The 25,657-nt window shown below is 41.4% G+C and overlaps 5 protein-coding genes across 12 annotated transcripts; 3 read left to right on the top strand and 2 right to left on the bottom strand.

The window, feature by feature from the left end:
- Positions 1-1,291: 1,291 nt before the first annotated feature.
- Positions 1,292-9,374, top strand: TpnT (Troponin T, skeletal muscle). 7 transcript variants are annotated; one of them, NM_001312475.1, is given in 15 exon segments: positions 1,328-1,409; positions 4,284-4,324; positions 4,521-4,563; positions 4,565-4,566; positions 5,249-5,266; positions 5,872-5,889; positions 6,643-6,670; positions 6,757-6,882; positions 6,963-7,178; positions 7,304-7,522; positions 7,597-7,689; positions 7,798-7,878; positions 8,447-8,525; positions 8,834-9,048; positions 9,163-9,368. In NM_001312475.1, coding segments are annotated over 13 exon segments (1,161 nt in total). In that variant the 5' UTR covers positions 1,328-1,409; positions 4,284-4,301; the 3' UTR covers positions 9,163-9,368.
- Positions 9,375-10,232: 858 nt separating this feature from the next.
- betaCOP (coatomer subunit beta) lies at positions 10,233-16,046 on the bottom strand. Of its 2 annotated transcripts, none has more exons than XM_013306282.1 (20): positions 15,883-16,046; positions 15,496-15,590; positions 15,166-15,395; positions 14,889-15,058; positions 14,613-14,820; positions 14,405-14,542; positions 14,123-14,321; positions 13,897-14,042; positions 13,666-13,806; positions 13,427-13,585; positions 13,239-13,342; positions 12,832-13,016; positions 12,476-12,654; positions 12,246-12,372; positions 11,996-12,154; positions 11,761-11,922; positions 11,529-11,674; positions 11,343-11,432; positions 11,091-11,261; positions 10,233-10,751 (listed from the first exon to the last, which is right to left on the bottom strand). In XM_013306282.1, the coding sequence occupies exons 2-20, from the start codon at positions 15,584-15,586 to the stop codon at positions 10,635-10,637; spliced, it is 2,922 nt and encodes a 973-aa protein (XP_013161736.1). In that variant the 5' UTR covers positions 15,587-15,590; positions 15,883-16,046; the 3' UTR covers positions 10,233-10,634. The 2 variants fall into 2 exon arrangements, with proteins under 2 accessions (XP_013161736.1, XP_013161737.1); XM_013306283.1 differs by having other exon boundaries at positions 13,239-13,339.
- A 495-nt stretch (positions 16,047-16,541) lies between these two features.
- LOC106113380 (E3 ubiquitin-protein ligase TM129) lies at positions 16,542-18,699 on the top strand. Its single transcript, XM_013306109.1, has 5 exons — positions 16,542-17,136; positions 17,248-17,377; positions 17,453-17,707; positions 17,844-17,968; positions 18,188-18,699. The coding sequence occupies exons 1-5, from the start codon at positions 16,709-16,711 to the stop codon at positions 18,357-18,359; spliced, it is 1,110 nt and encodes a 369-aa protein (XP_013161563.1). The 5' UTR covers positions 16,542-16,708; the 3' UTR covers positions 18,360-18,699.
- A 1,698-nt stretch (positions 18,700-20,397) lies between these two features.
- On the bottom strand, positions 20,398-22,209 carry LOC106113361 (degenerin del-1). Its single transcript, XM_013306087.1, has 7 exons — positions 22,133-22,209; positions 21,946-22,045; positions 21,678-21,845; positions 21,433-21,556; positions 21,037-21,142; positions 20,771-20,877; positions 20,398-20,528 (listed from the first exon to the last, which is right to left on the bottom strand). The coding sequence occupies exons 1-7, from the start codon at positions 22,207-22,209 to the stop codon at positions 20,398-20,400; spliced, it is 813 nt and encodes a 270-aa protein (XP_013161541.1).
- Positions 22,210-24,095: 1,886 nt separating this feature from the next.
- On the top strand, positions 24,096-25,618 carry LOC106113503 (probable U3 small nucleolar RNA-associated protein 11). The gene is made up of 4 exons (XM_013306309.1): positions 24,096-24,484; positions 24,664-24,789; positions 24,960-25,151; positions 25,330-25,618. The coding sequence occupies exons 1-4, from the start codon at positions 24,254-24,256 to the stop codon at positions 25,537-25,539; spliced, it is 759 nt and encodes a 252-aa protein (XP_013161763.1). The 5' UTR covers positions 24,096-24,253; the 3' UTR covers positions 25,540-25,618.
- Positions 25,619-25,657: the final 39 nt, after the last annotated feature.

Below are 25,657 nucleotides of genomic sequence, written 5' to 3'. Positions count from 1 at the left end.
AAAGATGTTATTGCGGCGTCCACCATTGTACAGAGATATATTTATTATTTTAGAAATTCAACCTTTGTAAACAATTTATTTATTAATACGGGAGATCGCATTATTAAAAGACTATTTCTGTGTAAGCATATGTGTCTCATGTAAGACGTATGGAAAATTAAATAAACTCGAAAGTTATTATTCCTGTTAGGTTATATAAATATTCTTTATAAGTAGATCAAAGAATTTGTTTAGTCTTTAATGACATCATATCTATTAGAGTCTTCATGTGTTTTAACTTAACTTTCAAAAATATGCTGGTAATTAACTTCGGTTTCTTTTTAACACTCAGACGGGCTAATGATGATTGGACAGACATAAAAGATAATTAAGTGCAGTCTTACAACAAATGCACTCATTTCACATGAGGAGCAATACCATATTTATGAATATCTCTACTGGAACCCTACTTAGATGTACCCGTATTCCTTGGACAATTGCCAACTTGGTGGTGTAATAATTAGGTAATAATATTACACTATCCGAATATGTGTACAAATGCGTAAATATGGATAGAAATCTGACTAGGCAATCCTTTATAACATTCCCTTTTATAATGATAGCTATTGCCGTCCCTAGAGCCGCGTAACACCACTCGCTGTCGGTCCATCCCAATACTTATGGACAACCCTGAACATAGGGTCGTATAGGTACTCATATGGCCACAGATTAAGATTTCTATAGAAATTTTGTAAATGGTGTTACTACTTAGTAGAACTCTCTGGTTTTTTCTCCAACCGACATTTCCATAGAATTGATAAACAAATGTGACAATGACATGATGTATTCCTTGAAGGTCCCATCATGCTGGGGTCTTTCAAAGGTAAAAGCATATCACAGAAAATAATTAGAAATACCAAAAAAAATTTAACTTATTTTGGAATAAGAATAAACTGAGGGACTGTAAGCCATGTGGCCAACATCAGGATTGACATGCAGCAAGAGATGATAATTCAACAGGGATACAATCTCAAGCGAAATTATCTTTTCGTCTGGTTTTGATAGTTTGGCGTATTTATGGTTACATTTCCATTTCCAATTGCCAGGCGTCAGTGAGCCACGCCCGTGGCTGCCGAGCAGCGCAACGCCGGCAGGGTGCAGGCGAGGTGGCCGAGCGCGAGCGTCGCGTGCCTTGTGCAGGGTGTCAGTTCCCTTCAGAAACCGGAGCTGCCGACGTTCGAGCTCAAAAATGACCGCGCCCAAAAATAGTTGCGGGGTGCGGGCGAGGGCAGCGGCGCGGGCGGGGGCCGTCGGCGGGCTTGGGCGCGCCACCGCCAGAGCCGCCCCGGTCGCCGCGGACTCCACATTCCAACGTCGCTGCGCTGCCGGTGCGAACCAGTGACTGAGTGACCGCCTTCAACCCGTGCGACGTAAGTGCCGCGAAGTGCCAGTGTCTCGGACCCGTACAGTGTGTAGGGGCCCTAAGTGCGATACAAAACCGACGGTTTTACGGTAATGTTGCACCTAATGGATTTGTGCAGTTTAAAAATAAAACCCGTGTAGTGTTGCCAAATCGGGGGGCAGCGGGCGCCGCGCAGAAATAGACGAGCGCCTTGTATAGCGCGCGGGATTACGTTACCTCGCGGGAGCGCCGCCGCCGCCGCGCTTCTTGTGGACATGTTTCTTACCTTAGCCTGTCAAAATGTCACTTTTTACATCCAATATGCACTACACACTGTACACGTACATTTTGATAACAGACAAGACACTAACAATTTTATTATAACACCGGCCGAACACTAGGCTAAAGCTAAGTCTTAATTGTAACAAAACTCTAACTTGGTCAAATTTTGCTAAAATTAGTTACAACATACACTAATTGGCTATTGATTGTAACAAATAACTTCATCAAATGCTCCAGAAAAATATTTTCTAAAGATTTTTGGAATGCTTGAATATTTTAAACCAGCAAAATACCTTAGTAACGTTTTAAACAGTTTTTAAAATAAAAATTAAAGTTGCAATCATTTTTTCTTGACAGTTATCAATATTAAATATCAATATTGTTAAGTTGTCCGCGCACCTTACGGAAGGTTTTTCTAAAGAATATTTCACACTTTTTGACACCTATTATTTTATCGCAAAGCAATGACAACAATTAATAGCCTTTCATTTTAAATATTATATTTGTAAAGTGGCAAGTGTACACGTGGTACAGTCTGGACTCAAAAGTCTCTTTTTTAACTAAGTTAATTAATATAATATTTATCAACAAGACAAAATATGTAACTGACGCGTTTTTCATACTTATTTAGTACGAAGTTACATATTCTTTGATAGAGAGACTCAGTTGGCCACAATCAAAAGGTATTTCGTAAACCATTCGTGACTGAATAGGACCAATAAAACAATTCGTCACTTTCACGCTGGTCCAGTACGGGTTGACCACACACAAATCTTTGAATTTCTTCACCGACATCTGCAGGTTTGCATCACGATGTTTTTCTTCACCTTAAGAACAGATGACATTCGAAAATGGAAATCATATTGGCATCAAACCATGACGTATAGATGATGGTTCAGATCGGTCAAGCGCTTAACAACTGCACTACCGATGATCAAAATAGTTGCATCAAGCGAATGTTGGGTCTAATATATATTTTACTATTACGGCACAAAAAATAGGACAATTCGTTAAAATGAAAATAGACCCAAAGTTTACAGTTTAATGAATCAATGAAGGTTACAGTAACAGACATCAATTATAGAGAGTTTGAAATTATATACAGAAGATATTTTTACACATCGTGAATATCAAGAGCTACAGCAATTAAGAGTAAATATAAGATTTCTATATGATTACTACTTGTGTAAGCGAATGACCAATTAGAATTGTCTATGGCCCGGTCCATAAGTGGTCTTAGACCATATGAAAAATAATGTTGTTTAGTTAAAATATTCGGGATTAGAAACGTTGCTTTCGTACTGAAATCCAATTTTAAATTCCTCTTGAAAGTTTGCCAACTAGCGGACCGTAGGTGTGCGCGATGGCGAGAAAGATAAAACCTCTAAAAATAAACCGGGACATCATAAACAATACGCGCGTTTCGCGCCATCCAGCCCGACGACCGTTCTATTTTTTCCACTGTTTGGCGCGCGCACACGTTTATTAGGTAATGCGGAGCGCCGGTATTCGTTATTTACCGATAGGTTCTTTTTAATTTTTGCATTACCAGTGCATGATGATGACCTATGATGACATCATTTTATTTTGGTTACAATTGATTACTGATGAATGAACATGCAATTTTGTTTTCATTTGGAATTTAAAAAATGATGTGGGAGACAGGTTTGAGAAATTTTACAATTTATTTACACAATACCAGCCAGATGTGACAAATGTTTGGCGACTAAAGAAAAGTTTACATAGTGTTGCGCCTTTCAAAGACAACATAGTGCACAACGGGATGACCTTGAAACATAGCCAATTGGCTTTCAACTTCACCCAATTGAATTATTTCTCAAGGACGATTGGCCTAAATTAGAGCCTAGTCTAGTTGAACCTTAAATCTTCTTAATTTTTACTTTACAAGGCGATGCAGAAATGTAGCAGAGTCGAAAGCAGTAAGCTTTGAAATGGGACTACCAGAAAAGAAAAGTTGAGGATCTATGTTATTAGACAATATCCTTCCGAGAAGCAAAAGTCATACTCTACGGGACAAACGTTATTAACATAGTTAATAATATGCAATCTGTTCAGCCTTTGTCGTTACTTTTCAATCTTTGCCAGTATCTGTGTGCAATCTGTTTTGATAATATCCCTTGCATTCTTCAATGAATAATTTGAGTTAGCGCCAACTATTAACAAATAAAAGGTATTCTATAGTAACGACATCGGACATAAAGTAGAATGAACTGCCAAGACACAAATAGTGCAGTAATTAAGATGTAATGCAATTGAAAATTACACAACTAAATGGCGCACAATTTTACATCCATTTAATATTTAATGGTCAACAAATAAAATCTTATTTTTTGTGAATAAGCTTGAAGTTTTATGAGTTGCTTCTATTCAAATATGGCAACATTGACACTGACAGTTAACCTCGTCGTTGTCTTATTATTATTTAATAATGAGAAAGAAAAACATTTAGCTCGATTGCAAGTTGTATGAAAATGAAACAAATTTTTAGTACCAATTTGCTATCCATATTATTATAAATTTATAGCAAACCTCAGTCGTTTGTAAAGCTCAAAATGTCAAACATAATCATAGACACTAATAGTTTATTTTTAATTCACAGAATAAATAAATTACCAACATGTCTGACGAGGAGGAATATTCGTAAGTATCTGTTAAATCCAGTGAACTTATAAATAATTTACTCCACAAGGTTTTATTTTACCGAAAATTATAATATAGTTTTGACTCTCGCACTTTATCCTACTGCCATTAATCAAGGTTCAACATAATGACTTCTACTTGGATTTCAGCATAGGTAAATATAGAAGTGAATTAATGTATACATTGTGTATTGCAGTGGCTCCGAGGAGGAGGAAGTAGAAGAAGAAGTTCCGGAGACGTAAGTATTGCTAGCCCCGAACCCCGGCCTTCCGTTGCCAGCAGAATAGTTCCCACTCTGTACACTTTTACTGTTTGATTTTCATTACTCTAGCTTATCAGGGCCTGGTATCTCTGCCTCGGCTAGTCTATCATCTTTCGTTTTATAAATCTATTAGTTCTACTTAGTTAAAGATCCCTGAATTAGTTACCGACTAAACAGAGGGAAGCCATCGCACCGTGTACCTCCTTTCGAAACTTTTGCACGCCCTCACCGATCCCTCTTCTCTCTTTTGTTGCAGGAAGTAAGTGGCGTGCCCTTTTGGTTGATCCAGCACTAGCTCTCACTTCGCTCATTAGGCTAAGTCTAGCGCCAACCTAACGCTTTTAGTGCTTGAGTCGCCGCCTCTATTGCTTACCGAGGCACCACACACGGTAGGAGCTCGACCGCTGTTTATATGTGCTTCCGACGACTTGCATGACCGCAGCGCACAAATCGTTCCGCCTGCATCGGGAACCTTCAACCGAGGAAGTGAGAAGCCGCCCGGCGGACCTCTTCTCTCCTCCATTTTGTATCTGTCTCTCGTTTGCCTTAACAAAGAAGTGCTTATTGTAAAGTGTCTTTTCTTTGTTTATAAGGATTCAATTTCTAATCTATGTTTTTTTTCTTTTATCTTCTTCTGCCGCCGTCGACGTGCCAACACGCAGGCCCGCTCCTAAACCAGAGTAAGTGTCTCGACGGTTTCTACTTTAGACTTAGGATGCTTCGCTTTTAGTCGATGGGTTCTTTCGATTCGATGTTACGCTACACATATCGATGTGGAGATTGTGATTGGCAAATGAATTAATCTCGCACTGGCCGGCGGCCATATTTACCTACTATTCAAAATTTTAGTAAACCCTCACAAATGCTTGTAACGTTGTGAAAGGGATGCGTATGCGCAAAATAATCGCTCTCACCGCTTACTTCTTTTCTATCTATAATATTTTTAAGACGAAATGATGTAGCTAATTACCTATATTCGACATTATTTCATGTTCTATACAAAAAAAATGGACACACACTCACACCTCGATCTCGATCTATACTGAGGATTAATGGAGTAAGTTTTTGTTTAATTTAGAAATGTATTCGTATCTAATCTATAGAAAACATAGCTCATGTTTTAACAATAAAGTTTAACCATGTGGTAATATTATAGTTTAGTTTAAAGTAAAGATATCCCGAAACTGAATCATTTCACGATTTGTTTGTCCGTCTTAATGTCGACTGTAGATAGGTAGCTACCGGTGGTAAGATGTAGAGGCTGATTGTTATTTTCTGTTTCTAGGAGTAGACCATCGATCGCGTAAGTTGCACCGCTCTCTGTGGTGTCACTAACCATTAAACTATCATTTGACTAAACCGGGCTCGGGCGCACGCGCCTCGCGGATCTAAACTTGTATGCCTAAACATCTCCGAGCCGACCGCTGCGAAAGCTATTTCTGTCGGTCGGGAGGCGATCTATTTCCGAGGCGGTTTGCGCCCGCGCCGCTCGCAATGCCTCGAGATGTCGGTCAACGGGGACCGCGCTCGAGCTAGCCCCGATTGCGTCAATAATCGCATGACGTCACAGCATGAGCGACCCGTAAAACAATAATTTGTATTAAAATGATATGTCCTCGTCGTCCGTGTGCAGCAGCGACTCGCGCCGCGACCCAACTCCTGGCGACTTCCGAGGCGCTCGCTGTAATCGCTTTGGTGGAAGTTTGCCTAATACTACATGTGGCGCGCGACAACGTCGCACCGAATATATAAATTATATGTTATGTGTCAATGAATAATCCGTCCGCTGACATAACCGAGCTGTTAGAAGTACGTGTTAACTGTATCCATGTATCGCCATAATAAAGCGTTGGATTCGAGGCTATATTTTGTTTAATGATACGAAACAGACAAAAGTTAATGAAAGCTTAGCGATCGAGCGACTGTTTCTTAATTATCAATTAATATCCATTGTAACAGAAGCTGTATTTGTATTGTTTGCCGACGCTGCGTCGGCTCTAACATTAACACAAGTACTCGAACATACTCCTATATTCATATGGATTTCATTTTGCAGGGGTGAGGGAGATCCAGAATTCATCAAGGTAGGTAGCGGATTTTCTATTTGTAGCTTCTAAATGCAAGTGAATTGTGTAGAACAGGAACTAAAGTGCGATGTGTACGTTGGCAGCGTCAAGACCAGAAGCGGTCGGACTTGGACGAGCAGCTGAAGGAGTACATCAACGAATGGCGCAAACAGCGGGCCAAGGAGGAGGACGAGCTCAAGCGCCTCAAAGAGAAGCAGGCTAAACGCAAGGTACAAGCATATAAATTCAATTCTAATTATATTAATTATTATAATTCGCACAAATTGTAACATAACTTACGCGTTCTTAGGTTTCTCGCGCTGAAGAAGAGAAACGCCTCGCCCAGAAGAAGAAGGAGGAGGAGGAGAGGAGAGTCCGGGAGATCGAGGAGAAGAAACAGCGCGACATCGAGGAGAAGAGACAGCGGCTCGAGGAGGCTGAGAAGAAACGCCAGGCCATGCTGCAGGCCATGAAGGAGTCCAGCAAGACCGGACCCAACTTCACCATTCAGAAGAAGAGCGATAACGTAAGCTAATCTCTTAAAGTACACGAGACAGATTTATCCGGCTTCACTCGTGTTTGTAGAAATATAAATATGGCTATAATCATTGATCATCAAGATTGGAAAATAAGCATAGAGTTGTATTTCAGTTCGGACTGAGCAGCGCTCAGCTGGAGCGCAACAAGACCAAGGAGCAGCTGGAGGAGGAGAAGAAGATCTCCCTCTCCATCCGCATCAAGCCGCTCAACATCGAAGGCCTGTCCGTCGACAAGCTGCGCCAGAAGGCCACCGAGCTCTGGGAGTGCATAGTCAAGCTCGAGACAGAGAAATACGACCTCGAGGAGAGGCAAAAGAGACAGGACTACGACGTTAGTAGCCATTATCATCAATACACAATATATTTTGATTTATAATTAATGTTAATATGAACCATCACTTGCAGTTAAAAGAGCTCAAAGAAAGACAAAAGCAGCAGCTGAGACACAAGGCCCTGAAGAAGGGTCTCGACCCCGAGGCACTCACAGGCAAGCACCCCGTAAGTTCATCTGTTATGCTTAGGTCTTATAATTGGAATATACTGGACTTCTACCCACTGAGATCAAAAGAATCGTGAAGTAATCATACTATTGTTTTTTTCTTCTAGCCCAAAATCCAGGTCGCGTCCAAATATGAAAGGCGTGTCGACACACGGTCCTATGACGACAAAAAGAAACTATTCGAAGGTGTAAGTACAAAATCTAAATCATTTCAAGCGATGTATTCAATTTATCTAAACAAACCGAATTGTAATCAGAGTTAGAGCGCAAAAGAAATACTTGATTGAGGATATTTAAACGCAGGGTTACAGTACTATAGAAGCTGAAGTATTGGATAAGATGTGGAAGGAGAAGATGGATCAGTGGATGAACCGAAACAAATGTAAGCCGCGACTCGGCGCCATCTTGTGTGACTGACGCCCCGGCATGACCTTGTCACTTGTCACTCGTGTCTTGTCGCCCGCCTGGTCCCCACACATATACTCTCCAATGTCACACCAATGCCCAACTAACTGAACACCAATATTAAATACTGCCAGATACTGGTGACGGGTAATTTACTCAGCCTGCTTGTCAAAGTTCTTATGAAATTTATGTTTGCAATGAATTAAGAATAAAATATGTAAATAATTATGGATAGAGTTTGCATGAAGTTAGTTTGGCATTGCGTTCAGCATCTGCCCCGTACCGCCCATTGTACCTTGTACCGAGCCCCGTCAGCATTTGTATTGACCCTGAATGTTAACCATTGCCTAGGACCTAGAGAAACTGAACAAGGACTTCCTTGAGAAGATCTGGCACGAAAGGGCCGAGCAGTTCGGCGGCAGGCAAAAGGGTAAGTCACCGACTCTGCCGACGCGAAACGGACCTTATTCCTTTGTTTTATTAAATCCATTTCATTGTATCATATGATTTATTGTAAAAAAATGTAAACAATTTTCCCCGCATTTAACATACGTAGATCTTGTACTCGATCTGTTTTTGTATGAATCCCAGTATTCTTTTGTTTGTTTTATAATTTTTGAATTTATTTTGCACTTTAAGTTAATTATTGGTAAATTAGACATTATAAATGAGTAAATGTTAAAATGATGAAATAAGGTAAAGGCAAGACTTTAAGAGTGTGTATATGTATATGTGCAGCGCGATTGCCCAAGTGGTTCGGCGAGAGGCCGGGCAAGAAGAAGGGCGAGCCTGAGTCGCCGGAGGGCGAGGAGGACGTGAAGGCGGAGCCCGAGGACGAGGAGCCGCAGTACGAGCCCGAGCCCGAGGAGGAGGAGGAGGAGGTCGTCGAAGAGGAGGAGGTAGAGGAGGAGGAGGAGGAGGAAGAGGAGGAGGAAGAAGAAGAGGAGGAATAAGTAGGTTTTGATTGTTATTTAATTTATATAATAAAAATACGCTACAATGGTGTTGACTTTAAAAGAGACATTTTAATTTTCAATTAACGAGTAACGAGTGTTGTTTGTCTTCAGGGCGAAGGCACGCGCTGGAGGGGCGAGGTCGCGGGCGCGGGCCGGCCGCGTCCGCTGAACTGTTTTGTAACCAATCCATTAACTTATTGCTACTATAAATTATTTTTATTATTTATACTGTTGAGTCAATCGTTACGGAGCAAACATTTACACACGACACGCGTCAACAACATCTCTCACGTCGCAATAAACTAATTTATTTCATAAAAATTTATATGACTTTTATTTTACCCAACGATTTAATTAGACAATAATGTACGTAAACAGTACGCAGCTTGAGTACTCAGCGGTGATGATAAGGGATTTAAAAAAATTGGCCGTACAACGTACGTGTCAAGTAAAGCCGGTACTCATATACTTGGCAACTAAACGTAACAAGTTATGTAATGCAAGAATACACATTCATAAATTGAAACGTGAGCCAAATCACTGAAATGAACAAGAATGTCAGGTCGCTGATGTCAACATTGTGCCATACAATGTAATACTTTATTTATAAATCCACAAGCTGTCGCCCGCGACTCCATCTGCGCGGAATTATAAAAAAACTTAATTAGTAGTCTATGTGTATGTATTTCAGCGAGGTTTGTGGAGCCGTTTTGTAGATATCGTCTAACAAACATCCATCCATCCAAACATTGGAATTTATAAATTAGTTAGATTCTCAAATAAAATCAGGATTATGGAAGCAAAAGAGCAAATGCTTCATATTACTTGTAATTAAAACTATGTAGCCAGCTATGAAATAGCAATGGCACAAATGGAAAGTTTTATAAAATTGTTTCGAGAACCCTAATTTGATGTTAAATGAAGTTTACATATTGTTACATGGGGAAATATTCAAATAAAAAGAATTGATTAATTTCTAAGAAATATATTCAAATTATATTAAACATAACTAAATTAATATAATAAATTTAACTATATTAATTTTATAATCTAACTTGACTCTTCTGTACGCACAATTACCACCACATTACTTTGCGTCAATATTTTCAAATGGTAAAAGGAATGTTCAATAAAATATCCACATATTCCTTCAATAGATATGAGAAACACACGTTAATACATAGATTTATTTTGTTTCAAGTTTGTGCCGAGCGCAGACATTTGTTTAGATAACCGTAGCGTATTCTCATCAATAAAATTTGTATTGAAATTTGTACAGCGCCATCTATCGAGCGGAAAGTACAACAATAATCTTTCACATAAATGGCGTTTATCACAAATATTCGTGCTAGGATCACTTTGAAAAATATATTTAAAAAATTAATAACTACCTAAAGGCAAATATTAGCGACAGTTATTGGACATTAATTTTCAACACAATGGAAGAAATGTGATCATTTAGCATAAAATAAAAGTATAATTTATGTAGTCATAGTAATATATGGTACCAGAAATACTTTAGTTAAATAGTATTAGTTGACATGTGGCGATGGTGATGGTGATGGTGATGGTGTTGGTGTCAGCTAGTCGTCAAGGAAGGCGGGTATGTCTAGGCGGGGCGCGGCCTCCTCCGGCACGGGTCGTGGCGGCGGAGACTTCGCCATCATGTTGATCTTGTCACCCAGACTGAGCGCCATGCCCTGATACATTGTGTACAACTTGACCATCATCCAGTATAACAGATCAAATTCTTTATATCTCTTTCATTTACAGCAGAAGTAAACATTCATACAATTCTACGGTTACACAATTAATAAAAAAATTAACAATATGCTAAAGAAAGTAAAAATATGTTTAAGTACTGAAATGTATAATATTTAAGTAAAAACCACTAGGAATATTTGTGACTATCGCTGTCGTATCGTCATCGCTAATGTTGTATTGCAATTTGTGCAGCGCCATCTATCGGGCGTGGACACTAAAATATCATACTTATTGCGACATAATTGAGTATGAAGATACGATGACGAGGCTGTTACCTGACTCTTGGCGCGGATGCGGACGTGGCCGAGGACCGGTGCGGGGTGTGCGGGTGTTGCGGCGGTGCGGGGGGCGGGGGTTTCGATGCTGACGTTGGCCAGCGCGTCCTCACCGAATATGGAGCGCGCGTACAGGTTGGCCGCCAGGAACCCGCACTGACCTGACAGCGCCTGCGCATCACAAATATATTTTCAATTTAATCAGCCTCCGCAATTACAGAGATAACGTAATAGTGCGTAATAGATTGTTACCTTATCCGGCGTGAGGCACTTCATATTGGTGGAGGCCAGCAGGTGGTCGAGGTACTCGCGCAGGTCTGTTATGTTCGTGTTCACCGACACCTGCAAACATTACAACGAGTAACATGTAGCCCTGCTCGTGTGGAGGCGTGGCGTGTGGAGTGTAGGGGTGTAGGGGTGTGGGGCGTGGCAACTCGCCTTGTTCTCCCACTCGAACTCCGCCCACATCTGACGGAAGTCCGCGTCGCTGCAGAGGGCGGGCTGGATGTAGTCCACTATGTCTATGTGGATGTCGTTGAGCACCACCACGCCGCGGTCCATCGACGCTCCGGACACCTCGTACACTGATACAATGACACATATCATATCAAACATTTGAGAGTAAATAATATTCACGTGTTTAACATGTTATTAGATGAGAATAACGTACCGATGTTGCCGAATATGATGCCGTTCTCAGTGGAGGCGACCTTGACGTGGGCGCGGATGGAGGCGAAGTCCCGAGGCGCCAGCACGACGGGCGCGGGGCGCTCCACCAGACGCAGCTCGCCCAGCGTGGCCAGCTCCACGCAGCAGTTCTGCAGCGTGTCGTCTGCACACAACAAGACGCATTCAGTATGGCCGCATCTCCGGCTGGCGGCTGCTACCGAGCGGTGCTCACGTACCGGTCTGGTTGACGACGAGGACGTCGAGCACGATGTCGTACTGATTGACGGCGACGATGGCCTCCGCGTACACCGGGTCAGAGAAGCCCGTCAGTTGAGTCACGCGCGACAGCCGCCCCTCCTCGCCGCCCCCTCCCCCTCCCCCGCCGCCCACGCGACCTGCGCAACAACACAAACACATTTACTCACAGTTACAGTGACACAGATTTATGAATGTAATACAGAATGTAATAAGGGAGCGAGCGCGTACCCTGCACAGCTTTGGAGAGCGATATCTGGAAGATGTCGTGGTGCGCGTGCGCGGCGGCGCCCGCCAGCGCGGGGAACACGATGCCCGCCTCCACTGGCACCTTCGCCTTCACAGCCGGCGGACGCTCCTGCACACGTACACATACACACCGCACATATTTTAAAACTGATTAACTGTGAAACGTTGTGAGAAGTTTTGAGAAGTCGTAAGGTAAGGGTGTGAGGGTGTACCTCTGCGTGCGGCAGCAGGGTGGCGGCGGCGCGGTCGGGGAGGGCGAGCAGGGCGTGGAGGGCGCGCCTGGTGCCGTGCAGCAGCGCCTCGCGCACCGCCTCGGGCTGCGCCCCGCCAGCCACCAGGCACAGCGCCGAGTGCTCCACGTCGTCCGCCGTCAGACGAGACCCGTTGCTGCCTGCACACGTGCACACGTACACACGTACACACAGACAAACTTATTACAATATCCATACACATAATCATCAAGTCTCGCTAAGGTATAACTAGAACATCAAATGAACACATCAACCGACACTGAAATGGAAGGTAATATTTAGGTTTGTTGGACGTTGGTATATGAGCGCAGTGTTACCAGGGTGCAGCTTGTGGTGTGCGAGGAGTGCGGCGGAGAGGTGCAGGGCGCGTGCTGCTCGGGGCGGAGGCAGGCGCAGGCCCAGCTTGGCGAGGGCGGAGCACGCGCACGCCACCGTGAAGCTGTCGCCCTCCCGCAGCGCCGCGCCCAGACCGCTGCCCTTCACACCGCGCTCTGCGCCCTCCCTGCTGGACACAGGCGACGCATTTTTATATCATACGGTGGAAAATTAACGACTGCCCGCCTTAATTCGTCAAAATGGCGAAACGACCTCTGGCCATAGACATCTCCTATCAGTCGACGGAGGAAGGGACGCACAAAAAAAGGATACTTCACCATCCTGTGCGTTCCCGCCTCCATCCTCATAAGAAAAGTGTGTTGGATGAACAAGTGGTGTGTGTACTGACGTGGGCAGGTTGAAGGCGGACTGCGTGGCGTACGTGCCGTCGCTGGTCACCAGCTGCCGCGCCGGCGCCTCCGGCTTCTGCTCCTCGCTCTTCTCCTCCTCCTCCTGTTAAAGTCAAACATATTATATTACAATGTGAAACAATGATAAATTAATTTATATGTAGTTTTGTGAGCGGTATATCAATACCTTGTTAGGTTGATCGGAGGCGGGCGTGGGTATGACCTCGGCGAGCACGTCGAGCGCGGCCTGCACGCGCTGCTCGCTGTCCGCGAACTCCGCCACCAGCCAGAGCGCGCAGCGCGCGATCCTGCCCACCTTGATGCTGGTTATACACTCCAGCAGTTTCTGCAAACCGCACCACACGTTAATGTACACATAGATATAAAGAAAGACAAGACTGCGTGCTTACTACAACTGGATGTTACCTTGTATATGAGTTCTCTGAGGTCGGGGTAGGTGTGCAGCGCGGCGCGCAGGAACAGCATCACGTCGTGCGCGGCCAGCTCGCTACCGTCGCCCACCAGCTCCAGCAGCGCCGGCGCCACGCTGCCCGCCACCTCGGGGAACTGACATCACGCAACACATAATGTCTAATTAATATACCTTCTCTACATATTTGTTTATGTCTGAACTCAACAACAAAGTGCATGCGGTACCTTGATGGCGGCGCGGTGCATGGCGCGCACGAGCAGCTGGCGGTACTTGGCGGCGTCGTCGTGGTCGGCTGCCTGCGCGCGCACCGCCTCCTTGCGCAGCACCGACACCAGCTCCTCCGCGTGCTGCGGGCTCACCAGCTCCAGCGCTGGCGGACACAAAAAACATGTCTAGTCACTCGCCACACCCCGAGTGCGATGTCCCAGTGGTGAGGGACAGATGTATCACCTAGCTGCAGCGTGTGCCGGCGCACGTCGAGGTCCGAGGCGGCGAGCACGCGCAGCACGTCCATGGCGAGGTCCGGCAGCGCGCGCGCCGCCGCCTCGCCGCCCTGCGCGCGCAGCTCGCTCAGCCGCCCCACCACGATCAACTTCACGTTGTTGTCGCTCTCCTTCACTATCAGGTCGATGTAGCAGGACGCGGCCGCCTGCGACAAGCGTGTGTCAGTGGTCGTGTCTGAGGGCGTGTCGGGGGGCGTGTCTGTGTGGAGGGGGGCGTTTCGGCGCTCACCTTGATGGCGGCGGGGGCGTTGGAGAGCGTGACGAGCGTGCCGGCCGCCTCGTAGCGCACGGCGGCGCTCGCAGCGTTCAGCAGCTCGTACACTGTGCGGATGAAGCGCGACCGCTCGGACGGGTTCACGTGGCACACCTGACGCACAACAACTCTCGTTGTACACATTGTTACACATGGAATGAGGCAGATGAGGTAGATGTAGGACCTTGTAGATTAGCTCGACGATGACGAGCTGCAGGATATCACCGAAGCCGTGCACGTTGTCGAGGCGCGCGGCGAGGTAGGTGAGCGCGCGCTCCTGGTCGGCGTGCAGCAGCATCAGGAAAGCGTTGCGCTTGCACGACATGTCCTGCTCATTCTCTAGGAAATTTGCCACCAGCTCTGGTGCGTCCGGGATCAGGAACTCGAAATTTCTATAAAATATTTAAGTTTGAATTCCAGCAAAATTAATAATTGATGATAGCAATAGAATAGTGAATACCTATAGATAGTGAATATAGCGAGCACTGCATTGCGGCGCACATAGGAGTGACGGTGCTCAAGGCAGGCACGGATGGCAGGCATCAGTGGCTCCAGCAGCTCTGGCTCCTTCAATTTGCACAGGAACCGCAATGTTGAGCCACGGATGAACTCATTCGGGTGTTGCAAGTCCTGACCACAAAATCATACATCTCTAAAATGACCATAGAATAGAGAAGTAATAGTCTTTACAAACAGAATGATGTGAATAGCATAAGAGTTGTAAAGGTGAAACTAACCTTCCTGTAAGCATCACAAACAAGAATCATTTCTTGTAGGAGTTTTCCATCAGATGTTGTCTTGGGAACAATCTCCCAAAATATCAGTAGGAGTTTCTTTATTGTGTGATCTTGCAATGGCAACACAAATCTGATGATTATCATCAGAAGACCAGGAATCTTTTCACCAGAGAGAATAATACCAATAGTCTTCTTTAATGCTTCAATCTTTTTCTTTATATCTCCTTTTTCTATAATGTAACAGGCAATAAATAAGACAATGCTCACCTAATGTGACTTTTTTAAAAATAATATAAGGAATTAACTAAGGTAATATAACACTAATGTTACCTAGATCTAGCTTAAGTTGCATGTCATTGTGAGGCTCCGTGTCCGTGGGGAAGTTGATGAGGGTGTAGCAGGGTTGTTCCACACCTGCCATATTGCTGAAATGCACAACACATTATGGTGTTAAGAAATTAAAACGTTGTTAACGAAATAACAATAATGACTGAAATATGTTATGGTAGCGTATTATAGCCTCGGAATGTATGAATCAATGGGGATGTTGAATAATCGTTTTATGATTTTCAAATGCATATAACACGCCGGTAATTTATTATTTCGATCTTATAAACTGTATATTCGTATCCAGTAACGTTGTTTCCATTTTCAATTACAAAAAACCAAAATTAACAACTTTTAATATGAGTACCAGTATTTTTGTACAAAATTTACCTGGATAATAGAAAGCCTTTTGCGAAAAATATCTGCCACTATTAAACTTAAATGATTTAAATCAATTCTATGCCATGCAATATAAACCAAACTATTCAAGTAATTTTAAAAATAAATCAAACAATTTTGATTAATACGTGTCCACATCCACATTTCACTTTGACAAATTGACAATGACAATTTAATTGACAGGTCACCGTTCGTTCATTATTTCACACATCAAATATTAAAATTGTTTGCAATTTTTTCAATATTATAGTAGAGCAAAACTTAATAATGCATAGACCCCATTTTATTTTAAAGTATAATATACATTTTCCTAGTCATATTATATCGGTGTAAATTTTTTAAACATAGAAAAAAATCCTGCATTCTGTGTTACTTTTACTGTGTCTGAAATGGAAAATTGTTTTCTATTTTTATGCTTTATTAAAGCTATTCAGGTTCCACTTGTTTCCTTTTATTGATTCATTTTCAGGGTATAGGTTTGGTTTGGCCAGGGAGGAGCTGGACTGCGCAAGGCGCAATGGGCACAAGGGTTTTCGTTACTGTCACTGTCAAACGTCGTTTAGTCTGGCTCTTTGGTGCTATTTTCATTTGTTAATCTTGTCTTAAAAGTCTAGTTACCGGACCATAACATCGTTTAAAAAAATATTGTCAATTGTCATTGTGTCATTGATAAGCAGTTTTGATTAGATATTGATATTGTGCTTCATTTAGTTTTGATAAGAATAAGGAGGAAAACGAAGCAGCTTCTGCTATGCTTTAAGTTCTTCTTGTGCGTGATACCGAATATAAAAAAATAATAAAATCCTTTGAAATTTGAATGTCTTTCGCAATGGATATACTTCTCACATTATTCTATTTGCTATTTTCATTTTGCGTTATTTATCCACCCACTGAGTTCGTGGCCGCTGGGTTTACTATTCCTCAGATCTTCGAGGGACTTTTAGGTTCCGAAAACATGAACTTTATCGGATATCAAATGAAGAGAATAACAATTACGGCTTTTATTCATTCTTGTTTGCCGATGGGATATGTGTTCACTCTGTGGTGCGGCGGTGAGCGAGGGTCGTGGATGATGGCGTCTGCGATCTCCACAGTTATCATAGTGTTGCTAATGTGCTATAAGCTCGTTTGCTGGTGGGAATACGAAAAACTGAAGCATCCTGTCGTACGGCCTCTTTTATGTTACGTTCCGCAGGGCTGCGATTGGCGTGTGGTCGCTAATAACATCAATATTGCTTTTCGCAGGTAATATTCTTTTATACATAAACATTTTTCACTGATCATAATTTATCCGAAAGCAATAAACATTTAAAGTAGGTACCTACATAGTTTAAACATCAAGATTTTCTCTTGCAGTGTGGACAAAGTGTGCCTCCCACTGACTGCCACTAGCAAGTTGGTGGCCACCGATACTTGGCTCATTAGAGTTACTCAATATGGCATGAATGCTGTGCATCATGAAGACTGTTCATTATTTGCTACAGCTGTAAGTTGTAATTAAAATTTCAAAAGTTTTAATAATTCTATAGGCATCAGTTCTTACTTTATCTATTATACTTAGACTGATAACCACACGCTGACTCCCACTGGTGAGGAGGAGGTGCAATATGTTAACATAGAAGTGATCCCGTATCGGCCTGATGTGGAGCCTTTCTCTTTCCGACTGACGACAACTGCGCTACGCGAGCTACAACCCCGCCTGCCACGGCCCGTTCGTGTACCCGACCATATCTCATTACTTCCCACAGTGGTGGAGAGATTTGTCACACTGTTCAAACACTATGTCGACCAGAACCCCACCTACTATGTTGATCAGGTATACTATTGATAAATAAAACTATAATCATTTTAATATGGACATATATACATGTGTTGAATACTCAATATGGAATTTTAAAGACCAAGCAATAAATAAGTGTGAGATGCATATTTATTAGAAAGCTCTTTTTTAGGAACTGGAGCAGTGCATCGGATGCATGCAGAACATGGCGGACGTGAAACTGGACCGGCGCTGCGAGCCCGTGCCCGCTCCGCTCGCCGGCATCGCACCGCCGCCCTGCCAGCAGTGCAACTGCAGGTAGGCCGTACCGCTCCATACTCGCATATATCAAATATTTACATATAATTGTTTCTTATACAATTAGTCCAACTGAATAGTTTTTTGAGCCGGATAATGTATGTATAGTAAATACATTATACTTCAAGGAAAGTAGCCACAACTGCCAACAAAAATTTTTGTCCTGGGCAGAGTTAGGGCTGCACTTGGCCCCGGAGGTCTGTAATGTGTGTGACACAGGGTGCTGTGGTGCTGCGCGTGCATGGCGCGGTGGTGGGCGGCGCGGGCGGGGGCTGCACTAGGCGCGGGCGCTCCCAGCAGTGCGTGGCTGGCGGCGCGCGGCTCCTGCCCGGTGTGCCGCGCCGTCTTCTGCATGCTGGACGTGCTGCCGGCGCGCCAGCGGGATTCCTGAAGCATGTTCGTCCTGGCGTACCCGCCGGAGTAAACTTCGCTCTATGGTAACCACTACGGTGAAGTTAGCTGTCAATAGCAATCAGTGTTAAACTTTGTGTTTGAAATATGCAGATACATTTGAAACTTGTTGCAAAAGTATGAAAAAATAATTAAGAAAAGTGTTTTTTTTATTAAATACCTTTGCAGGTTGATAGCGCCTAACTTCACTCTAGTCACTATGGACTGAATGTCTTATTATAGTTTTTTTTTAAATACATGATTATAATTAACTTATTCAGTTCAGTTAGTAATAATCTGTTTATATCCATCAAATATTATAATGGGATGTTAAAAATCAGTTTATTTTCCCATTTATGTTGATATATTATTAATATAAAAAATAATCATAAACTTTTTTTTTATGAATGTTGTTCAACGTTGAAATGAATGTTAACATTGAGGATAAGGACATATGTAATGATTGATTGATATCTTTGCATCTCAATGTTATTTTAATGATTAAATTATACTTAGTGTAGGATTGTGCTCAGCGAGTTATTCATAAATGGATGTTGTTCATGTTGAATGTATTTCTGCTTGAGTACAAATATACAAAATGTATGTGTAAGCTACGTCAGCTGGACAAAGCATTTATCTCATTATACACTACCTCTCTATATGTATAATAGTATATGTATTATTTAAGAATCTTTTTTTAATTTATGTATTTGATACTGGTACTGAATATCAATTCCTTCTATTTTTAGAACAACTTTGTACTATAAAAAAAAACTCGATAATTTTAGGTTATAAGGTATTTTGATAATCGTATTTTCTTTTTCAAAAATTTACTCTTCATAGCAATATTATTAGGTATTGTAAACTTGTTGACATTTGTTTGCGTCGCAAAAGATTTCCGCCATTGTTCCGCGCTCTCCCGCGCAAATTTGACAGATTAGTTCCATAGAGACCGTCCCTTCTGCGGGAAAATTGGGTCTATGGTCTGTGTAGTGTTCATTTAATTAGTTTATTAAAATGTCAAATGAACGTTTGAATCATTCTATGGCCTATGGTCGATTAAGTTTAGTAATATTTCATGCAATGCGTTACTTCGCATTTACTTTTTACTAGATTTGTTAGATTGTCCCTGTCTATTACCTTTGTATAGAAGCGCGTGAGTGTATGTCGTGATTAGAATATATAATGTTCTGAATGGCTGTGTAACCGCTTTGTACATACAATGAATGTTGTTTTTTTTATAAAATAATTATTATATAAATGTTTGCGTCTATGTATTAGGTACTACATTTATCAATGTAACTTTTTATGTATTTAAAAAAAAATCATATGTGAACTTCTAAATGTTTTATTTCAAATTATCAATGTATGAATCTTTTATATGATGTACAATTTAACTTAATTACGAGGATTTTCTACTCGAAAAATGGAAATATTGTAATGGCCTTCTAATTATATCACTATGACTATTGTATGTTTATTATACGTTATGTAAACTAGCCTTAATTAAAAAAAAAAACAAAGACACGTCTGACTGAGGCTCTATTGGATACGATCGCTATCTACTTTTTAACACTAAGATTTTTTATATTCAAATTGATTATCAAGGAAAAAGTTCCATATTGTTAGTTTTAATTTCAAACATTCCTGCCGGTATGAAAATATATTAAAAATTCAAATTACCAAAACGATAAATGTATTCTGATAAGTACTTTATAAAGTAAAAAAAATGTAAGTGTATGTACTCATTTAGTGAAATCTTTCGAAACGTAAAAAAAAAAATTAAAAGTAAAAAATACTTATCCAACAAAAGTAAGATTTAAACTTACTTTTAATAATAAATGTTTTCTAAATGTTATTAAATGTTTGTTTATGTATCCATTGATGTCGTAATAAAATGATTTAAAAGGAAATAAGCTTTTTATTTAAATTAACCTGATTCTAAAAATTTCGTCGCCACAAAAGTATACATAACCTCAAATTTCTACAAGCGAAACATACGTATGTATATTTATCTCTGTCTTCAAAGAGATTTCAGTTTATTTTAGTGGTGGCAACTCCTTGGATTTCCTCAAAGCTATCGGCAACTTGACAAAGATGAGGAAGAGCAGCTCCAGCGCGCTGAACAAGCCCACACCCAGGAACATGTTGAACACGCCACCGAGAGACGCTACCATAAAATCTTACATACATACATGTAAACACAATATCACTAAACATAGCTGAAAAGTTTAAGAAACAAAAATATTATATTGTTTTTATTTTCCTCGTATCTAGAGACACGATCATTAGTTTGTTTTGTAAAAAAATATGGTACGCTACATAAATGGATAGATGAGATTCGAACCCGCGACCAAATGGATTTACTCTTAATCATTTAGCTATTTGCGCTTTATAATGTACCATACATACATAACAAAGTGATCCAAGTCTCTGTTGGGTTGACGACGAATTTCTTGGAGTCGGTGATCTTGATGTGTAGGCTGAGCACCACCGCCTGGCTTGCGTTTAGACCCGAACTGTAAGACAACTACAGTTTTGAAAGATATAATATTTCGTTTCAAGAAGTTATTAATTCACATCTGATATTGTCTATTTTGAAATAAAAAATTCATGATTCATAAATTATCGCAATATACATAATATAGAGCCTCTGAAGAATGGGTAAAATTACTAACTAAATGTTGTCGAAAGCGTGTTCGAAGGCATTCATGGGACTGAATTCAAGGGATAAGTCCGTTGATACTCTTCTGCAGGACGGCAGGCAGTTGCAACTTAAATTATCTGAAACACAAAAGGTCACACATCACTCGTACACATTGAAACATTAAGGTAAGAAGAGATATCAGTGCAGTCTCTTAGCTTAGCTTAATAACTAATTGTAATAGAGATAATACAACCATTATTAATTGAGGTAATAGTCCTGAAAATAATTTAAATACAGTTGAAGGAAAAGACACTCATTATTCCCACAATGTTCAGGAAAAACCCCTCAAAAGTCATAACTGACAAGGATATATTTATAGTCAAATTCTAGTAAGTTCGACAATGAACTTAAGTCTTAAGTCGCATACCATTCTTGTAAGTCCGCAAGCAGTTGAGGTTTGTTATGGAGCAGGTGGGTAGGCCGCTCGTTTCGTTGTCCTCGTTGGTTTGCAGAGGGTCAGCGCAGCCGCACAACTTCTCTTTGCATTTTATCTGCAACATTATTACTATCAGGTTTTATCAATAACAATTTCGTAGCTAAACAAAAACTGAGTGGAAACACCGTCGAAAGTCGCAACATAGATACCGACAACATGAGGTCATAAACATGTACCATGCAGTTGCTCATGGTGTAGCGGTCCCTGTAGACGCAGCGGTTGTTGACGAGCTTGTCCGCGTCGCTGTCCACTATAGAGGTGGACGTCAGCGAGCCCATGTAGTTGTAGCCCGGAGTCAGGGGAACTGGCTCCACCCACTCCTCGCCCGGGTATTTTGTAAAAAACTAAGAATTCAAGTTATTCTCTGAATAAACTGAGTGAATTACAGCAACAATATTTATGTATTGAATGCCGTTATAATACGAGTATAAAAGCAGTGTTCACCTCGCAGCCATAGACGCGGCTGTGGTCAGAGAACTGCATGCCGGTGAGCAGCCGCCGCGAAGTTGTGAAGCGGGTCGTTAAAATTGATGACAGTTGGATTCTATGACATTACTTAAGTATTATAATATTATTATATAATAGTTAAAGCTATCGCTGGTACAAGCAATGAATAGCAAGCAATACGAACTCGTTAGGGCGCATGACACAGCAGAGGCCCCACTGTGTCAGCTCCTGCTGGAAGATGTCGCCGCAGGGCAATGTCATCGTCAGCCAGCGACAGTTCCTTATGATGCGGGAGCACGGCGGCATCAGCCGCGTTAACGCCCCCACCAGCGTCAGGTTGTTGACGCTCAGCGCACCCTCTAGCAACTCCGCCTGGCTGTCAGTCAGGGGCTTCCTGCGCAGCACCAATGACAGGATCGCCGGCAGTCGCGCCCGTGTTACGTTGTCTGTAACTCTGATGTATATTATGTCTTTGAACTAACATCTTTTGCTTGATTGTCTTGTCTCCATTTTATGATTTATTCATTACATACAAGTTTTGTTGAAACAGGTAAGCGATGTTGCCGGCAGCGGGGCAGAACGCGATGTTGGAGAGGCGTAGCACCCGGGGCTCGGCGAGCATGTCGCGCAGCGTAATCAGAGCCGGCACCTGCGTAAAGCGAGCCCACAGCACGGCGCACAGCACGCCCGCGCAGCACGCGCTCGCGAAGCAGCACAACAACCATCCCACTCTGCCGGTTACCAAGATCGGTACGATTCGTCTATAGTCTATAGTTTTAAAGTATAAATCTGCAAATAAAAATGATACCAACCGATCTGAAAAGAATTTCGAACCTAAATATTTGAAGCCGTGTAATGTCGTGGTTTTGTAGAAATGACGCACCGTCACCACCCACGTCGAAGGCTTTGTCATGACCAGGTCTGTACAGACCACTCACTTTGTCTGTAGTGCGGATGAACTCGAGAATCATTTTAAGTTTGGCAATATACTGATACTTGATCTAGATAGTCAGAACTATTAACACCGTCAGCAACATGTTTCTGCCATCGTGTCACCTGTAATTAGCGTGCTGTCAACTCTTAATGACCGCTGACCTTTAGCGCCAACCATCAACAAAGGTGTAATTAAGTAAAAATTGCTTTAAAAATGCTGTAAATGCTCTAAAAATGTATTAGCTAAACCGGTTGTTAACTGAGAAGATTTAACGACTTCTCTCATCCAAGATTTGTAACTTATTAGAATAAAGTACTAGCCATATAAAATGACCTTATTTAACGAGGTGCAGTGGACTACATATAATACATTTGAACATGATCATTGTACAACAAAATATGATCAGATACAGGCAAAGTAATAAAGCCAAGGTGATGTGGGCAGATTATTCAAAAGAGACAATTCAATGCTACAGCTGGTGACATGTCTATCGATGAGTATCAGCTAATGATGACATTGAGTTAGCAATTTGGAATCGCTATCAGACAATCTATTGTCACCGGGGGAGGGCTAGCGGGGTGATTTGTACCCGACGATAATTAGCGCTCGGTTTAATTGTCATAATATCATAAATGTCTATCTTTTATCGACGCTTCGAGGTAGTAACTATTTGAGGCTATGGTTTATATTAATTTTGAAACCATTTATTCCTATTGTAAACACCACTAACTATGAATTAAATAACGCGTTACTTAGTAACAGGCGCACAGCAACTTCTATTTGGAACGAAATAAGCCCAAATTGAGATCGCCACATGTTGTTGAATATACTATTTTTGAATTAAACTTTCGTGAGATATTACAATAAGTTAATTAGGGCTGAATTAGTGCGAATGGTGATGTGATCACGAAAAACCCATAATAAACACTCGCTCTGATGATGGAACTCCGACGAGTTAGAAACTAGTCGGTACCGTCACTGGACGATCCCAGGTGATCCCAATTAATTTACTTAATTTAATTTTGAGTCATATTTTTGTTAACCTATCCCTTTCTTCATACGTTTAAAAGTTCTTTGGTATATTTTTTGTGAGAAAACTTCCACATTTATTTATACCAGACGACTTTAAACAATATTGTATCTGCGTTTAACAGAATATCTTCAAACTAAATTCGTTAACAAAAGCTGTAATTGGTTGAGATTATGTCAATGTCAGTGTCGTGTCGAGTCAAGTAAATGTCATCAAAACGTGTGAAGTTATTCGGTGTTTATAGCGTTTTGTATCCAATCTTCTAATACTCATATTTAAATTTTAAATACCATATAGTTACAATTTTTGTTATTAGATTTAACGTGTTAAATTAAATCAATATGTCTTCATGGAAAAAGGCCGCAAAGGCTAACCAAAAAACGCACAAGGAACGACATCAGCCTGATTCTAGAAAACATTTGGGATTATTAGAGAAGAAAAAAGATTACAAAAAGCGTGCTGAAGATTATCATGAGAAGGGCGAGACACTTAAACTGTTACGCAAGCGTACGTTGGACAAGAATCCAGATGAATTCTACTTTCATATGGTTAATTCAAGAGTCAAGGATGGGGTAAGTAGAATCACCATAATAGAATATAGGACCTACCTAAATTTGTGTTATATGAAAACATACAACATTATAACTTTTTGGAACCTCCTAACATTATCTCCGGGCTGTACAAGTCCATTGCTTAACCAACATCTGAAAAGTCATGGGAAATTCTTGTGATATTCATTCATTGTATTCAGGAGCACCATGAGCTGGAGAAGGAGGAAGAGCACAGCGTGGAGCAGATCAAACTGATGCAGACACAGGACATAAAGTACATCAATATGAAGCGCACCATGGAGAGCCGACGCATCGAAAGGCTGCAGGTTAATAGGACATTTTGTGTTCAAAAAATTATATTTCCTTCCCCCTTAGAATTGAATATCCTACAGCAGAAAAAATGTCTTTAAATGTAATTACTAGACAACTTATTGGTAGTTTTTCAAATAAATAATTTAATAAAATATTGATTTATACTAATAATCATTATTTTCAGTCTCACTTGCACATGACAGATGTAGTGGATGCAACACGCAACACTCACATATTCTTTGTGGATGAAGGAGAGGAGAAGAACTTTGACTTGGCCAAGAGACTGGACACTCATCCCTCACTTATAAACAGAAAGTCCAACCGCCCCAGACTATCGGATTTGAACAAGATTACATTGCCATCAGTTGATGAACAGGTAAGCAATTTTCATTTAAAGAAGGTATTAGATGTTACATCATTAACACAGGTATCTGTGGAATGGCTGCATGGATCTTGCTGAAATTTGGCATACATGTAGAACATAGTCGGGAAGAACACATAGGTTACTTATTAATAAAGGATAAAAAATTAATATTAATAAAATCTCCATACAGGTTGTAAAAGAATCAACAAAAGCAAAACTAAAGGCATATAAGGAGCTGTCAAAGAGGATAGAGCGGGAGAAACAGCTGACAGTTGTACAACAGAAGATGGAACTGAAGAGACACCTCCATGATGCCAAGATCTTGAAGCCCAAGAGAATACGTCCAGGTACAAAAGTGTCGGCACCCGTCTACAAGTTTCAATACATAAGGAAGAAATAAACTATTCCGTGTTATTTGTATTTTTAATTTCATAATAAATAGTATAGAGGTACAACATAAAATACAATTTGTTCACTTATTTTACAATATGACATTAAAATCTTAGCTGTCCAGAGTA

Source organism: Papilio xuthus, unplaced genomic scaffold (genome assembly GCF_000836235.2).
Source record: "Papilio xuthus unplaced genomic scaffold, Pxut_1.1 DF828258.1, whole genome shotgun sequence".
NCBI classification, from domain to species: domain Eukaryota; kingdom Metazoa; phylum Arthropoda; class Insecta; order Lepidoptera; family Papilionidae; genus Papilio; species Papilio xuthus.
This window is presented reverse-complemented; position numbering and strand designations above follow the sequence as displayed.

Coding starts and splice junctions, on each gene's coding strand:
- LOC106113380 (XM_013306109.1), top strand. CDS start 16,709: ATGTCTTTCGCAATGGATATACTTCTCACATTATTCTATTTGCTATTT. Junction 17,378..17,452: donor GTTCATTATTTGCTACAGCT/GTAAGTTGTAAT, acceptor TATTATACTTAG/ACTGATAACCACACGCTGAC. Junction 17,969..18,187: donor TGCCAGCAGTGCAACTGCAG/GTAGGCCGTACC, acceptor TGTGTGACACAG/GGTGCTGTGGTGCTGCGCGT.
- LOC106113361 (XM_013306087.1), bottom strand. CDS start 22,209: ATGACATTGCCCTGCGGCGACATCTTCCAGCAGGAGCTGACACAGTGG. Junction 22,046..22,132: donor TGTGTCATGCGCCCTAACGA/GTTCGTATTGCT, acceptor GTAATGTCATAG/AATCCAACTGTCATCAATTT. Junction 21,557..21,677: donor ACACCATGAGCAACTGCATG/GTACATGTTTAT, acceptor ATAATGTTGCAG/ATAAAATGCAAAGAGAAGTT.
- TpnT (XM_013306218.1), top strand. CDS start 4,302: ATGTCTGACGAGGAGGAATATTC. Junction 4,325..4,520: donor TCTGACGAGGAGGAATATTC/GTAAGTATCTGT, acceptor TGTGTATTGCAG/TGGCTCCGAGGAGGAGGAAG. Junction 6,883..6,962: donor AGAAGCAGGCTAAACGCAAG/GTACAAGCATAT, acceptor ACGCGTTCTTAG/GTTTCTCGCGCTGAAGAAGA.
- LOC106113503 (XM_013306309.1), top strand. CDS start 24,254: ATGTCTTCATGGAAAAAGGCCGCAAAGGCTAACCAAAAAACGCACAAG. Junction 24,485..24,663: donor ATTCAAGAGTCAAGGATGGG/GTAAGTAGAATC, acceptor CATTGTATTCAG/GAGCACCATGAGCTGGAGAA. Junction 25,152..25,329: donor TGCCATCAGTTGATGAACAG/GTAAGCAATTTT, acceptor ATCTCCATACAG/GTTGTAAAAGAATCAACAAA.
- betaCOP (XM_013306282.1), bottom strand. CDS start 15,586: ATGGCAGGTGTGGAACAACCCTGCTACACCCTCATCAACTTCCCCACG. Junction 12,373..12,475: donor CCCTGCTGCCGCACGCAGAG/GTACACCCTCAC, acceptor GTACGTGTGCAG/GAGCGTCCGCCGGCTGTGAA. Junction 11,262..11,342: donor AGTGCCTCACGCCGGATAAG/GTAACAATCTAT, acceptor TGTGATGCGCAG/GCGCTGTCAGGTCAGTGCGG.